The sequence below is a fragment of the Cantharellus anzutake genome, assembly GCF_015039405.1.
Source record: "Cantharellus anzutake strain C23 chromosome Unknown EI90scaffold_4, whole genome shotgun sequence".
NCBI lineage: Eukaryota > Fungi > Basidiomycota > Agaricomycetes > Cantharellales > Hydnaceae > Cantharellus > Cantharellus anzutake.
In genome coordinates, this window is record NW_024066954.1 from 1018814 (window position 1) to 1034280 (window position 15467).

General features: G+C 49.9%; 6 protein-coding genes across 6 annotated transcripts; 3 read left to right on the forward strand and 3 right to left on the reverse strand.

Moving 5' to 3' along the window:
* The first annotated feature begins 533 nt into the window (after positions 1 to 533).
* EI90DRAFT_3033812 (uncharacterized protein) lies at positions 534 to 1273 on the forward strand. Its single transcript, XM_039058479.1, has one exon. The coding sequence runs from the start codon at positions 922 to 924 to the stop codon at positions 1204 to 1206; it is 285 nt and encodes a 94-aa protein (XP_038922325.1). The 5' UTR covers positions 534 to 921; the 3' UTR covers positions 1207 to 1273.
* A 588-nt stretch (positions 1274 to 1861) lies between these two features.
* EI90DRAFT_3033813 (uncharacterized protein) lies at positions 1862 to 3598 on the reverse strand. The gene is made up of 2 exons (XM_039058480.1): positions 2379 to 3598; positions 1862 to 2316 (listed from the first exon to the last, which is right to left on the reverse strand). The coding sequence occupies exons 1-2, from the start codon at positions 3455 to 3457 to the stop codon at positions 1992 to 1994; spliced, it is 1404 nt and encodes a 467-aa protein (XP_038922326.1). The 5' UTR covers positions 3458 to 3598; the 3' UTR covers positions 1862 to 1991.
* Positions 3599 to 4490: 892 nt separating this feature from the next.
* Positions 4491 to 6682, forward strand: EI90DRAFT_2905153 (uncharacterized protein; the record flags this gene model as incomplete). Its single annotated transcript, XM_039054195.1, has 9 exons — positions 4491 to 5078; positions 5140 to 5307; positions 5362 to 5463; positions 5520 to 5721; positions 5793 to 5958; positions 6025 to 6170; positions 6231 to 6333; positions 6393 to 6502; positions 6567 to 6682. The coding sequence occupies 9 exons, from the start codon at positions 4491 to 4493 to the stop codon at positions 6680 to 6682; spliced, it is 1701 nt and encodes a 566-aa protein (XP_038922327.1).
* Positions 6683 to 7345: 663 nt separating this feature from the next.
* Positions 7346 to 7877, reverse strand: EI90DRAFT_3033822 (uncharacterized protein; the record flags this gene model as incomplete). Its single annotated transcript, XM_039058481.1, has 3 exons — positions 7346 to 7372; positions 7404 to 7546; positions 7709 to 7877. Coding segments are annotated over 3 exons (339 nt in total), but the record flags the coding sequence as incomplete, so codon positions are not given.
* Positions 7792 to 9344, reverse strand: EI90DRAFT_1732348 (ubiquitin-conjugating enzyme/RWD-like protein). The gene is made up of 8 exons (XM_039052092.1): positions 9128 to 9344; positions 9012 to 9057; positions 8852 to 8931; positions 8584 to 8698; positions 8393 to 8445; positions 8201 to 8329; positions 8068 to 8142; positions 7792 to 8013 (listed from the first exon to the last, which is right to left on the reverse strand). Exons 2-8 carry the CDS (start codon positions 9032 to 9034, stop codon positions 7913 to 7915), a joined length of 576 nt encoding a protein of 191 aa, XP_038922329.1. The 5' UTR covers positions 9035 to 9057; positions 9128 to 9344; the 3' UTR covers positions 7792 to 7912.
* A 2337-nt stretch (positions 9345 to 11681) lies between these two features.
* On the forward strand, positions 11682 to 14823 carry EI90DRAFT_3116538 (uncharacterized protein; the record flags this gene model as incomplete). Its single annotated transcript, XM_039062902.1, has 6 exons — positions 11682 to 12175; positions 12377 to 12570; positions 12661 to 13445; positions 13517 to 13694; positions 13761 to 14193; positions 14265 to 14823. The coding sequence occupies 6 exons, from the start codon at positions 11682 to 11684 to the stop codon at positions 14821 to 14823; spliced, it is 2643 nt and encodes an 880-aa protein (XP_038922330.1).
* Between the last annotated feature and the right edge of the window lie 644 nt (positions 14824 to 15467).

Below are 15467 nucleotides of genomic sequence, written 5' to 3' on the forward strand. Positions count from 1 at the left end.
GCATTCTCTCGCGTATGGAGATATCATTTTGGGATGTTCCCTCACCTCCATCTGCGCGCAATATTCGAGATACCCATGTTTGGGAAGTGAATGCTTCCCTGCCAAACCAGACATGATCATCTAAGGAAAAGGATTACGTAATCCGGCTACATTGAACGACCCGAAAGATGCTGCAAGTCCGACTGGACATGAAATATGTTACGCGTAACAAATATTGTTGCTACGATATAAGGAAAGAATGCCAGTTGGTCATCGGCTTTGTGTGCCCAGCCTTGGTCTGTTTGAAGGTTCATAAACATTTGGTCTTGGCTCTGGAAGAACCTCTCTCCCTGGGTCGGTCGCCCGACTCTTAAGGAAGCCGTCGGCACCGAGTTGCAGTCCGGCTAAACAATCGTGCGATGAGCTGGCTATCGGAGCCGCTCATGCCCCAAGATAGTGTGAACCCGTTAAGCAGCTAACGCCCCTGAGCCTCAGGTTTTAAAAATATATAAGGCTATGACGCGTGAGTTCTCAGACTCGCATAAGAGGGAGTCCAAAATGCACCCTTCTTGTACGCGAGCTACACCAGTGGCGAGCCCGTCGCATAAAGAGAAAAAGGGAAAGTTCAAGCCCCCAAACCTTTCACTTCGCAACCAACAATGAGATCCCTCCTCGAAGTCCTCGCCACTCCGTCGTCGGAACTGATTGTTGATACAACATCAGGCTACTTCATTTCTGATGAGCAGCACGCCCAAGGCCGGCGACTACGGGGAGTACAAGGGTCCGAAACTTTGGTATGAGGCATTGAGGCTTCTGTTCTAATAGAGGCTGATCACCTGCCCAATTGAGGCTGGCTACAAATGAAGTCGACGCGGCAAGCCATTGCGATATCTTCCAGGACGCAAACGTGTTCTAGTTGGTGCTACTAGGCTTTTATTGTCAATGGTCCGTTCATTAACAAGTACGGAGTTGTGTAAATCTGGCCGACAGCTTTTTGGACTTTGTTTGTTTGTTTGTTTTATTCTGCGGTATGTAGCATTGTCGGCGTTGATCCCACGTCGGTGGGTCGCTGATAGCACATACGTGAACAATTTTCTGCCGGTCGGGAGCGCGCGGAGTCAACCAAGAGTCCAAAAAGCTCCTGCCCTTGGCGCTCGTGTGAGCAGCCTGAAGTTTTGCAGGTTAAATATCCCCCGGACTCCAAGGTTGGCTCATAATCCGTCTTGACCAGATCAACTCCCACAGTCAGGCGTTGTTGCCGCCCATCATGTATACTATGATTATTCTCTTCTTGTTCCATGATTCTCATATTTAAAGACGCGGGGTGAGACGGAAAGGGTTTCAACCTTTCCTCTCACCCCGTTGCGTATACCTTCATTCGAGCTAATCGTTGACGGTTGAGGAACGAGGCCCTTACAACGTTACTTCGAAAGGGGCAAGATAAAGGATCATTCCGTTATGCTTCTGGCTATACACCTTCCTTTCACCGACTTCCGCAGGGGCAGGTAAGGCAGCAAACTATGACTCGGCTGCAGCTGCCATGGCTTGGATTGTTTTCCGATCGGGAGAGCAAGTTCACCGATTTGCATTTTTTTTCTTTCATGTTGGGATGACCACTTTGGAAGAGACCGGTGCCTTTCGGCTTGTTTTGGAGCTGTTTGTTGAAACCCCCTGCAGGCACTGGCAAGTGACGCAAAGCCTCACGTTCGTGCCGTTGGTGGCACTTGCGAATCGTGGATTAACGTCATTGTTGTGCCAATGATGAGGCCTCTCTGCCCAGATACTGGTTGTCAGCAACACTGCTTCAGTAGAACGATCCTCAGATTTCCCAACATCTTCGACTCATCGGGCATATCCTGTCGATTGACGCATATTTTATCCCAGTGCATGGTCCGGAAAAGATTCTAGTACAAGGAAAAGGCAATCGATTCTGGACCGCTAGAGCAGTGAGTTTAATCCGGCATGATAACATATGTGATTACAACAATCAAGAAGTCAGAGTGACAGTTTCCTTATTCAACCAATTCATCTGAGAGAGTTACGAAATCTGCCATGGGGTTGGGGTCGTCATTTAACCCTACTTTAAACCGGCCGTACTGGAATAACCGCTCCCTCAATCGCATCATGTACCCAGGCATGAAGCTACGCCCGATGCTCCAAACGATGCGTACTTTCTTGCGATCAGTGAGGATGCACTCCAGCAACCCCTGCAGCTCTTCTGCAGAGCCGGAGAGTGACTGTCCATCGACAAGAATACCGTTAAGGTGGAGTAAGACTAAATCGGGACATCGGACGAACGGTGTCGATGTAGGAGATGTGATATTGCTGGCATCACCGCTATCGCAGCCTCGAGAACACGCGGCTCAGATGTGAAGGCGCGAAGGATCTCGGGACTGAACCTTGTTGAAGTCAGCTCGACTGCAGTAAGGAAATGTTGATTCGTCAAAAAATCTGCCATCTTGCGACGCCAAATCTCAGGACGCTCGTAGCCGGCAAACTTGATGCGCACCGTCCTGAGATTAGGGAAAGGGTATCGATGTTCCGGTGCCAGAGATGTCCAAGCATCCTCCGTAAAGGGGGGAAGTTCCGACGAGGTCATAAGGTGTTTCACGCCGGGGGATAATGCGAAATACGTTTGAGGCATTAGATCTCCTGAAAGTTCGAGGATCTGAGGGTAGGGTGTTTCAACTAATGTGGGCAAGAGTCCAATCCCTCCTCCGATGAAACCGAGACCGAGGCGCTGCAACTGCTCGCATGACGCGCTGAAGAGAGCGTGGTCCCTATAGGTCGAAGGATTCGCCTGAACATGTGACACGAAAACTCGGAGGTGAAGCGCCTCCACGTTTCGCAATGATACTCGTGCCCGGACACATCGAATGGAGAAATACAGGAGTGATTTGAAGGATGTGCTCACGGAGAGAATATTTGATTCGGGGACCCAAACACTTTCACGAGGGTTCGTGACCGAGACGTTCAGTTCACGGAGACAGGAAAGGGACGGGTCCAGCGGGAAGAGATGGTGAGGCACTGTGAATGTATCATCCGTTATATCCAGTCGGACACAGCGGTGAAGATGAGGGCGGATCAAGCTCGCGAACATTTCAGTAAGCGCAGAGTCCTGTAAATACAACTCAACTTGAATACTGAGTTGAGCGCCTTTGGATCTCTCTAGGAATATTTCGATTTGGCCCAATGATGTTCTTTGTCGGTCCTCAAATGCATGGCATGTATTGATAAACTGAATATGCGTCCATAGCAGGGGCTCGCCCAAAGCAACCTCGCGCCATAAAGTGCAAACTTGGGCAACCTCCACCCCGAATGATGGGTCATACTGACCATTCTGTGCTCCCCCCCATCCCTGCAAAAAAATCGCAGCGAGAAGCTCATTGGGAAGTGTCGAAACCAAAGCAGACGCGTTATGCCTTTGAAGCTCTGGGGATCGATCAAGGATGGTGGGAACGGAGATGAGGGACTCCATGTTCGTCGAAATCCTACACTTCAGAGTTCGTCAGCGCTCGAACGTGCAGGGGTGTTCAAGGAAAGGGGTTCCAATTCCGCATAGCCACCAGGGGCAGAAAGAGTTGGCCTCGGTCAGGCTGCACTCGGCATGCCGAACAAAGAAGGGACACCGTGAGAAAGAGCGGCCACGCATGGCCATCACTTCTCTTCATGACGGGCATGTCATCAAATCAAAACCAAGCACTATGTACAGAAGATCCCTAAGCGAGATGCCCAGCTAATCGGCATAGAAACCCCGCGACACGTTGGAGCGGAGTGAGTGCCCATTGTCATTAAATACTCGAGGCTAATTACCGGGTTGTCAGGTTGAAACTAGACTTCAGTCGCCGCCGTCGTGCAGCTGGGAAACATTTGTTCTTGAAATCCTTTCCCTGAAATGACATAGATTGACCGAAGAACCCAAAGCTGCATTCGTCTCCAATCAATCAAAATTCGTTCCAATTGCTATAACAAGCAAGAGGATGAGTCTGTCCATCCATTGATGTTATCAAAAAAGGGCTGTCCGGTTTCTTTCTGATCATTGCGAACGGGTTTCGACGTGGCGCGCCCATCTGCAACCCTGAACGTTCTTTGCAGAAGATGCTTTTGATGTTTCACTACTCGTTTCTAGGGGCAGTGCTTGCAGCAACCATGCGTACTATTCAGGCACCTCCGCGCAAGGACGCTGCTGTGGTATCGAAGGCTTTGATAGCCCTAACACAGGACCTGTTCTCCCATGCGCCAGGCCTCTCTCAGAACCACACTTCCTCGTCGAGATCGTGTTGGGGAACCAACACGATGTTCCCATTTGACAACATAATCTCAGAACCCGGTCACTTTACTATCGAAGATTGTATGTGAAAAGCGGTTGAATTAAGCCTACGATGGAAGGTTTCTTTTCCTTTCTAGGATGCGGCTCAGGGTACCCGGAAGATAGTCTAGAAACTCATATATACTCGCCCACATCGCGATGGCAGGTCGCCTTGCTTGTCGAAGACCCATTCCCAGTAACCATGATTTATACCGGCGAGCCGTTTCCAAAACCTCCACTCCAGAAATCCATTTTTGAGGTTTGCCTAGCTCACGAGGTTTCGATTGAGCACAAGCCTGCCTTCGTGGATGCAGGGATTGCCAAGGCGCTGACTCGCTCGCAGTTAAGAGCTGATGCACTGCGGATAGCCTATGGTATTCGGCACCTATCTCAGCTAGGTCTCGGCGAAAGCTTGCGAAGGGGCGACAAAATCATGTTGTTTTCCCAGAACAGCATACCTTACATTCTCATCTGGTTTGGAGCTCTGGCTGCGGGAACCCCTATCGCCCCTTCGAACGCAGCGCTAACGCCCAATGAAATTGCACACCAGCTTAAGCTCACTGAGCCTCGATTGTACGCTGTACACCCAAACCTTTTGGACGTGCTGCTCGTAGCCCTCAAGACGATCGGGATAAGCGAGGAAGTATGGCGTAAGCGTGTTGTGCTGCTGTGCGAAGATAGTGCAGTGCCTGCCAAACTTCGCCAACAAAAATTGAAGACGATCTCGAGTTTTTCCGATCATGGGAACTCATTTGAACCGGAGAAGTTTGAAGGTCCAGATTCGAAGGAGGTGCGTTTCTCATGACGCCTCTAGTCTGACTAATTCGCTGACCCGTATTATCATCTGGAAGCTGGCCATGGTTTTCTACAGCTCTGGTACCACTTCCTTGCCAAAAGCAGTTGAAATATCACACAAAAACCTCAGCTACCTTGTGGCTTGCGTTGACCTCAACTTCGCCTTAGAGCGAGACGATATAGTCCTTTCCTTCCTCCCGTATTTCCATATTGCCGGGACGGCGGTACGTACTCCATGGGGTGCTCAGCGCCGGTCTTTCGCTTACGGAGTTATTCAGATCGTTTTCCTCACCTCCTTGTTTGGTGGACGCACATGCATATTCTCAACATGGTCGGGATTGAACAATCTCCTTCATGATGTCCAAAAGTATAGAGCCAATGTCCGATGCGTCCAAGTTTCTCGATACACTCGCTCACCCCATCTCCAACATAATAGGCCTTGCTCTGTGTTCCTCCCCAAATTGCCGCATTGGGAGCCGATCCATGCATAACTCATTATGACCTTCGCTCACTCAAATTCTTGGCCACGGGGGGTGCACCTATTAGTGGTTGGCTGATGCACAGATGCCACGATCGCCTGAAACGAATCGCGCACCCTGACTTCCGCCTAAAACAGATCTATGGATTGAGCGAGACAAGTGCATATGCTTCATGGATGCTTTGTTCGCTTCCGCATACTGATTCGGAAACCGTTTTAAATAACTCATAGCCGGCTTCGGGCTCAGTTGGCCGCGGGACTATAGGGGCACCGACAAATTTGCCTCAGTTGGGAGACCTACATACGAGATTGAAGCTCGTGTGGTGAATGAGGATGGCAAGGATGTGCCACAAGGTCATTCGGGTGAAATCTGGCTGTCTGGACCGCTTGTAATGAGGTACCACCCTTATCCAGCAACCCCCAGGGTATGGTTTGACCCGGCCAATTTTTATTTCCCATACAGGGGTTACTTTGGGAATCCGAATGCTACGCGTGACACCATGGATGGAAGATGGTTCAAGACTGGAGACATTGCCTTTGTTGATAAAGATGGCTACTTCCACATTGTGGATCGACAGAAGGAACTCATCAAGTATCAAGGATATCAAGGTCAGCTCGTCTGGCTTTGATTTACTTTATTGGTGCTGTTGTGGATAACTTGTTGGACAGTACCTCCCGCCGAGATTGAAGCCACTCTCGGGAGTCACCCACAGATCGCGGATGCAGGGGTCATCGGAGTTATGTCAGCGGACGGTTCAACTGAGCTTCCAAGGTAAGACGTTATTTCTCTTTGATCATCACCCAGTGTTCAACTGTGTTCCTCTAATACAGGGCGTACGTCAAGCCGAATGATCCTTCCTTGCTCAAAGATCCAAAGTTCCCAACATCCATCCAGAAATGGATCAAAGGCAAAGTGGCTTATTACAAGGAACTTCGGGGAGGTGAGGGAGCGTTTGCCTTCTGATCGATTCGTATGATGCTGATGGCGGGGATGACTGTATGTAGGTGTAATAGTTGTCGACAATATACCGCGGACGGCGGCTGGAAAGATCCTTCGTCGAGATCTTCGTGAGCTTGCGAAGAGGGCGGCGTCGGCTGAGTCAGACAAGTCAAAGCTGTAAAGCACCGAAATTCATGTCAGTCATGTATGCTGGAAACGTCAGGCTTGAATTCGTAAGAGGCAACGCAGCGCTTCACGGTCACAAGGTGGGATGCGAATTTTTGGGCTAGGGTTCGAGTGCGTTTTGTTACTGCACCGAAGAAGTCGGTCTGTGAAATCCCAAGGGAGTTTGCAGAGGCTTCAATGCACATCACCATGAGCCAGGTGGCCCTCTTCCCACCGTCAGCTGGTCTTGTATCATAGTGTGTATGATTCTCCTAGACCCGCGCTTCGCACTTGATGTCTCTAGCGAATCACACACAACTAGCATTGGTCCAAAAAAAAGGAATCCTCTCCCTCAGAAGTCCCTGTTGGGTAAGTTCGTTCGCGAACACCCCAGGCCCCCTGTCGTGTTGCATGCCATGCATCAATAATGTCCTCATGATCCATCAGTGACCCGCCACCAAATACATATATGCGCTGCCCACAGTACTTCACCAGTCCTCGGGTATCAAAACAAAGGAGCAACCGTTAACTCCGCGGCATCGCTACAGCTCTGGCTGCAGGACATGGCCGGAAGGAATAGCGGCAATAATGAATTGCACTTAACAGTTCGCCGTAACTTGATCCTTGTCTATTATTTGGATACACATATCGCTTATATGGAGACCCCTTGCCCCGAACCTTACAGTTTGGATCGACGAGGGAACGGCTAGCTGGAATACATGTAGTTGGAAGGAAACCCCACTCGACACGATTGGACTGACGAACGCGAGAACAGAAGGTAGGAAACAGTGGGGAACATTTATACAACTTGTGAATAGCGACGTGAGCCCACGAGGGAAAAAAAGAACAGGGAAAAGCCCAGAAGATCCGAGATGAAATCCTGTACGATCCATGGATCCCCGGAGCAATCCGATGGTCCGTTTGGGATGGAAAAGGCAAAGTACAAGATGGGTGGGCATACGCGAAGGACGTGTTAAAAGCAGGGGGAAAGGAATGGGATGTCATGAGTAGAGACTAAGGCGGCTAGGACGATACGATAAACGGCCTAGGATTATAACTCGACAGTTTGATGTTGTGACAGGATGATGGGGGAGTAAAATTGCTTGGCGAAAAGAGCCAGGTTTATGGGTATCATGCGACCGGGCGAGAAATGAAATCAAGAGAAAAAAGGACGAAAGGAAGGAAACCAAGGGGTCCATGTGGATCGATCCCTGTGGGTTGGAGATTGAAGAAAGAAAAAGCGGGCCTATAGGTCCATATTCTCGCACGGATCGTCGGCACCGAAGTCATCTGAGCTAATACTTCCACAATCGCTCATATCTTCTTCTTCTTCATTTTCACCGCCGTCTTCATCCATGGCGTCGTCGCTCGGTGCTTCGGATAACGATGAAGATGACTCGCCTTCCTTGGTAAGTTCCTTTCCTCGGGACTTTGGGCTATCCCCCGGAAACTTTGATGCATACTTTTGAACATACACTAGAGGGGGTTATAAAAAATCTACCCGTGCAAAGAACTACCGCTGTAAGAAGCTCACGCTTCACTTTTTCCTCATATGCTTTGGGTTCTCGCATGAGCATGTTAGCAGCTTCGCCATTCAGTGGATCGCTGGGATTTGGGTAGCGCAAAAGTTGTGGTAGGAATTGCTCGAAAATGTTGAGCATATCTGGTATAGGGAAATGATGTTGAGTAGCTTGTTGAAGTGTTCAATGATAGACGATGTTCCTACCGAACATTGGGGACCAAGTTTGATTAATGACGTCCAAACATACTGATCCGCTCCTATTTTTGTCGCATCAACAGGTGGGGACGACATGATCAGAAAATGAGATGAAATTGCGTGATGGGAGTATTAATCAGCTCCCAATCTTGTCTCGGTTTTCTAAAAAAAAAACATGAAGATTGGGCGGTGATGCTCACAATTCGTCAATATTCGGGTGGAAAATCTTGTTCATGAAGCCGATACTCGGACTCTTATATGGATACTGTTCCGGCAACTCCACGTGAACCTTCCACACGCCCCCAGCGAAAGGAGCTGGATTCGTCGATTCGCCGTATAAGAAATCAGAAGGGGTCAGGGGGTCAGTGATCGATCGCCATCGGTTCGGTTTGGGACAGCCAGCAGCGGGTTGGGGGAGTGTGTGAAAAGGAGGTTAGATCGGAAGATGATGATGATAGCTGTACGTACTTTCTTCAGGACCCGGGAATCGGACGTAGAATTCGAACATAGAGTCATTCACGAGTTGAACGTCGAACTCGGACATGCATCTGGGCCACGTCGTGGAAGATAGGAGGGGTGGTTGTTTTGTCTCATCCAGACGATTAGTCAGAGCGACGATAGGACTTACAGCTTCATGACATCGGTTTGCATACGTCGATTCCCTGGAGAGCTGTGTTGAAGCGGGAAGTGCGGTCATCAGGACAGGAGCTTGTCGTGTAAGGCTTAGCAGGAGGGGATACTCATCATTGTTGTATATCCGTCTCTCAGGGCAGCTTTCGACCGGCAGACAAGAAAGCGAAGAGAAAGTCCTCTGAAATGTCGTTAACGTTTACCCGGCTGGATTTTCGAGCAGAAGCTTTTAGCGGCAAACTCTCAGGTGTTGCGTGATCAAGTGCCTCTAAGCCGTGGGTACTACAAATTCAATCGAGTCGAGTTGGCAGTCCAGATCTTTCCCTATGGGACTTGCCGAGTTTCCACAACCCTTGGGAGCGTGAAAACAAGGGAATGTTTCTTCCTTCCCGGTTCTGCCCAGATTAGTTTCGCAGAATTCTTCGCTACAATCGGAGTACATGCCAAGAGATTTCGGCCTAGCGTGGTTGAATCAATGGCCAACGGGACAAGGTCACGCCAGACATTCCCTGTGTTACGATTCTTTGGCGAATTGACCGTGTTTTGTAAAGTTGCGTGGGATTCTCCTCTGGGTGTCTAGTTTCTTCAATCTTCGGTTCTGAATGGCTGGTCCAGCGCGCTTTTCAGGATCGGCAGCCCCGTGTACCTCCAGTTTCTACTTGCTCTCACCAGTGCTTCCTGGTTTCACCAACATTCCCGTGGTTTCCGGGGAGGTTAGGGATGTCTTTGATTCGTCGTCTTTCTCGTATTCAATATTCATAGATGCGGATGAATTGACCTTTGCGTGTCCACGGTTCTGTCTGCCAATAGGCGTACATCAGTACATGCCATACACTTGGAAGGACGCTTCTGGGTTTTTCCTCCAATGTGTGTGGAATATGGATGAATGTTGACATGGGGGTTCTAGTGCCAGATAGAGGAAGAAGATGACATCCTGCACGCCCATGAAACTGCCAATTCAATTTGTTCCGGTTCCACCACGCTGTGGCTAATCTGGTCCCTTTAACACTAGACTGGATGCCGACTAGACTCAGGTGATACTTTGCGATGAAATGTTGTGTGCATCTTCCCACCTTGAATTCGTTCCAGTGCACACGCGAATTCGTTTTAAGCACCACTGCGAAGGAAACTCTGTTAGACAGTGAGACACTGCCATAGGCTTGGTGTGGCCGATACGGTATATCGCGGGGTAAGCACAAGCCATGTGATGCATGTCCAACTGAACAACCTATCTTGGCTCACGGGTTGCGTTCAACTCATCACATCTGTCGTGTGAATGATCTGGATGTTTTTATTGATGGGTGTGATTCATTGCCAACCACATCTGGTGGAGACAAATAGACGCACGCGTTCGGTGATGGCTACCGTAACCGAGATTTAGATAGGGCGTAATTTCTGGAGACTCGTGGCTTTTCATGCAGTGGCAACGCGCGCGCAGGGTCTGGCGTGCGTTTCGCATTGCGATTCCCCCAGGAAGCAGTTACAGAGAATTAGTAAGTGTTCTCATTTTAGCTTCTTTCTCATATGCTGACGTGTAACCCCTTGAACACACCCATCATGGCTGACCATTTGGCGATCCGAGCTAGACTGTATAGGAGATCGAGGTTCGCAGGGGGACGGATGTCCGACTCTGTCCTGTAGCTGTGCATCTTTATCTCACGCGCTGCTATCATCATCAACTGTGATGTGCCCTGATGTGTGTCAGCATGTGTATTGGTATTGGTACCTGTGTGCTAGTTACATGTACTGGGAAGGCGAAGCTCGGCTGCTGAGAGCAGAACAGAGGCGGTGTCGGACCCTGTCTCACTACCCTTCAGACCAGAGTGTACAAATCTTGCGAGGGGGAAGAGAGATAATCACCACTTTTCCAAGAATTGCTTGATGGCAGAAATCGCATCGCCTTTTTAGTTTTATGACATGTTTTGACCAACGACGGGGACATCCCGAACAAGACACATATAAACAACCATCAATTCGATACAATTCTACATTTCAATCTGGTTGCCTGGCGACGACTTCTTTCACGAAACCAAGAAAAGCCAACTGCAACAGCAACCGCATTCGTGTCTAGAGCAACGAACCTCTGCAACCAGCAACCCGCATATCTTCTCATCTATCCTATCTACTCTGCGTCGTCTCTGGCGTCTACGACGACGCCAAACCTATCTCCTGAATCGAGCACACCCGGCTGGTCCAGGGTGACGCTGTGGCCGCTTTGAGGCCACTTGCATAACTTTTTTCTTTCTTCATCTCCCCTTTTTGTAACAGTACCCTCGCCTTTCCCTTCCACGTTCGTTCCTCCTCATTTCCATTTCCCTTGGCCAGTTGCTGGTGCCGACCGTGCCCCTTAGGAGCAGTTGCAGTTGTCTATGTCCATACAGGCTGCCGAGCTGAACCATTTTTCGCCTATGAACAGCTCGCGCTCGGCCTCTGCATCCCCAAACTCATTTGCCTCGATCAGATCGTCCAACAGTGTTTTCGCGTCTGCTGTTACTGCTGCCGGTATCCCGACCACCGTGGCCGGTACTCACGCCCCGCCCTTTCGTCCTCGGATCACCATCATTCTTCCATACCATCAAGAGATAACAACAATTTTTGGAGGCCTCAGCCCTCAGAGCTTTTTGACGATCTTTCTAAACTAACCGACTCGTCTGCCCACGCCCGAACCATGTCAAACAGTTCCTCTAACTCGTATTCCTCTCTCAGCACACACCTGACCCAACCCAGTGACTCTCCCTCCCTGGATTTCGGTCCCGGCGGAAACATTCTCAAAGCTATTAATACCCCGAGCAGAAACACAGCTATCCGTCGAGCTCGTCACGAATCTTCCAATCCCTACCCTCCTAGGAGCAGCTCCTTCTCAGGATCTGAAAGCGTCCGCTCATCATCCAGCGAGACGGAGGACAACGTCGGGATGTACTCCTTTGCGCCCACGCAAGGTGCCCTTCCTCATGCTGCTGCTCCGTCAGACTACTCGAACTTGTTCGCTCGCCAAAACACTGCAGCGCCATCATCTCTTGAGGCCTCCCCAGGGGTTAATGCATTCCAAAGAATGACGATTGCCCCTGAGCAACAAGACCTTGAGCAGTTAGCCGTTAATGTCCGTGCTGCTACTACAACGAGTGCCTCAGACCGTGCTAAGCACATCTTTGTTCAAGCTTGGTGAGTTTCAGCTTCCTTAATCAATGCTGTGGCGCACAACTTCTGATGATTTGTTCATCAAATCATATGTTCCCCTGAATATTTGCCCCTTCTCCACCTTCATCTTATTCCCATCAATCAACAATTCCAACATATCTCATTCAACTTGCTTCGGGGCGTTCCCTGGCTGTGCTTCTATGTGTATACTTGAACTTGATGCAGGTTAAACGCCAACTATGCACCCTATCAAGATGGGAATGTCCCTCGGCAGGGCCTGTACCACTCGTATCGTGCGGTATGCGACGAGTACCGGATCCCTCACGTGAATACCGCCACACTTGGAAAGGCGATCCGCCTTTGTTTCCCTGCTATCAAAACCCGCCGCCTGGGTGTTAGGGGAAATAGCAAGTATCATTGTATGTTTTACCTTTTTTGATACCCTGATTGGGGAAGAGTCACAAGTAGAACGTGGCTGACGTCCATTTTGTTTTTGTTTTCTCGCCAAGATTGCGGTATCCGCCCTGCTACGGCAGCAGAGGCTGAGTGGCTCCAGGATTTTATCAAACGATCAAACAATATCCGCCCTCAACAGAACTCTCGCCCGAGTTCCCAACATTCTGGGCGTTCGTCCGCGACGGAGGACTCTCCTGAAGATGATGATGAAGATGGTGACGAGTCAGGAACTAACAGCAGCACTCCTGCATCCCGTCTCGCCCCCGTCACAAGAAGCATTTCAAATGGGGGGAGGAAGAGCCCCATCTTCTTCAACTCGCTTGATGACAAGACTCCTACCGTGAGCGGAAACTTTTCCGTCGCTCAAAGCACCCTTCCGAACCACGTAAGCTCTAATTATCGTGGCGAAGCTCAGATTCGCCGTCGTTCGCCTCAGGGCCTGCCTGGTGCACTGGGTCCAGGGAGTGTTGTTTCTTCCAACGTTCCTCCTCACATGCGCAATGGCCCCGTTGCTAGTCAGGCCGGCGTCGTCCCCCCTCCTACGTTTAACAGCAACCGTCCCATGCAGAGCGTCCGCATGCTCCCCAACTTCCCCAACATCGAAGAAGCTATTGGACAGCCTTCCTCGAGTCCTCAGGGTGTTGCAGCGAGGGATTTGTGGACGTGGTTCGAGGCTCATTTGGATTCTCTGTTGGAGGCTGTGAGGAGCTTTAGGTTTGATCGATTCGATATGCTTTGGAGAACTTTTTGGAGTGGGTTGAGTTCCGAGCACAGAGAGATTGCGCATGCGCCTGCCGTTGCGGGGCTAATGGCTAGAGCGGATGCCATTGTCTATGATGTGAGTTTATCGTTGTAGCCAGCTTGCGGCTTGGTCAGAGTGGAATACTAAAGGGTTTTTCAATGTGACAGGAAATTCTTGAGATATTGCGATCGCAAATTTTGACGCAGATTCCTCCTCCAACGTTGACGAGCCTGCGTTCCCTGGCCGAGAGGCTTGAACGATCTATGTTGGCTGCCCTTGAGGGGTATGGTAATACGTTCGTGGAGCCCAAGGTTGAACTTTGTGCACGTTTCGGCCACTTGCTTGGTACGTCAAAGTCGCTCTTCATTTTCTTGTGAAATTAATCCAAGAATGCGTGTCGCTGCTGGACAGTTCGTTTCCTCGACATCTATCAAGTCACTCAAGCCCTTTCTTCCGTCATGTCGATGTCGAACCCTCGCCAGCTCATTGACATGGCCCGAGCCTGGCGGGAAATTGACTTCGAATCAATACGTAATCAAGCTGCTCTCGTCTGTAACTGCCGTCACGAGGACCTTCAACAACTGCTTGAAGTCGATTTTGCCCAGGTTCTCGATGGCCTCCAGTCTAGCCTAGATCCCGTCAAAGATATCATGACTTGGGCAGATTCATGCTGCGAGAGGTTGCTTAATGGGAGTGGCGGGATTCTTGGGGAAGAGAGGGCTACGATGAGCTCTAGGAGTTTGTTGATTCGGTGGGGATATGTGACGAGTCAGATCATGCGCGATTTGACAATTCGCAGTGACCCTGCGTTTGGAGCATTCCAGATATTGAAGCTATTCATGGAGTAAGTTAACACTACCCTCTGATTTCCTCGCTGAGCCCGTGGGACTTTGTCCATTTCCTTTCTGCTTCTAGTGACTGGATTGGCCTGAGTGTTCTGCGAACGGTTGCCTTGTCTACTAACTCGGTCGCGCAATCCGTCGACCCGCTTCTGCAGCAACAGTTCCTCACACTATCCCCTGCCAATACTGGATTCACTGGTGGGCTCGACAACTCAGCCACGAACGGAGGACAGCATGTGGCTCATAACGGACTAGGCGGTCCACATGGCAATCTACTCGCATCTGCAATGCACGATCCGTTTGGTCCTTCCCCTTCCTCTTCATATCCATATGACTCACTGGGCTTTGGGCATATGGACACGACTGGATCTGGCCCTGGTGGAGCGTCCGGCCTGGCAGGGTTTGGGGACTTCACTAATGGGACAACTGCTGGTGCCGGTGCTCATTATGCGACGTTTGCCCCTCCCGAGGATATGTCCACCGCGATCCCCGAGGAAAACATTCCGCGTGAAATCACCCCTATTGTGGATACTGATATGCCTCCGTCCGATGGTGGCGTCCCTTCATCCAAAAATAGTGTGGATAATAGCGCCGGCGGGGAGATAACCCAAGTTAAAACTGAAACTGTTTGATCTTTTTGATTGATTTCTCCTGACTTTTCATAGACGCGTCTACTTACTCTCTGTGACGGCTCTTTTGATGAGAAGCCTCGTTCCAATCCTTGTTTCCGAAAAAATTCTAGCCACAGTCCCGCACGCAAAGTCCTCATTGAGTTTTCCGTTTTCCGTTCTTTTTTTTCTTTTTTTCTTTTTTGTTTATCCCTTCCCTTTCTCTTTTTACGTTTACCAAATCACACGTCTCGTATTCCTCTGTCTCTAATTGTACCCTCCCATTGTACTAATCAGCGCACGCCGTTCGTTGCTTGCTTCTTTTACCCCCAAGTTTTGCCCCAACGATAGTGAACGCTATTCATCTTGTGTATCTCCGTGGTTCAGTTGCGTGGCGGAGGTATTGTGGTGAATTTTCTTTTGATCCTATGTGTCTGTCTGTCTCCATCTCTACCTACCGCCTTGGGTCGATAGTCTCCTTATTTTTCCGGTCTTGCTGGCTTGATGGTATTGGGTAGTGTAACTCGGTGAACCTAGTCGCCTGGGCGAGCGCTTTTTAATATTTAATATATTTCCCCCCATATCTTGCGCTTGATCCATCTTCGTCCCTATCGTTTTCCCCTTTCCATTCAAACCTGGGAGCACATTCGTTGGCATGGCCTACCAAC

Coding starts and splice junctions, on each gene's coding strand:
- EI90DRAFT_3033812 (XM_039058479.1), top strand. CDS start 922: ATGGTCCGTTCATTAACAAGTACGGAGTTGTGTAAATCTGGCCGACAG.
- EI90DRAFT_3033813 (XM_039058480.1), bottom strand. CDS start 3,457: ATGGAGTCCCTCATCTCCGTTCCCACCATCCTTGATCGATCCCCAGAG. Junction 2,317..2,378: donor GTCGAGCTGACTTCAACAAG/GTTCAGTCCCGA, acceptor AGGCTGCGATAG/CGGTGATGCCAGCAATATCA.
- EI90DRAFT_1732348 (XM_039052092.1), bottom strand. CDS start 9,034: ATGCAAACCGATGTCATGAAGCT. Junction 8,446..8,583: donor CACCCGAATATTGACGAATT/GTGAGCATCACC, acceptor CGACAAAAATAG/GAGCGGATCAGTATGTTTGG. Junction 8,143..8,200: donor ATATGAGGAAAAAGTGAAGC/GTGAGCTTCTTA, acceptor AACCCCCTCTAG/TGTATGTTCAAAAGTATGCA.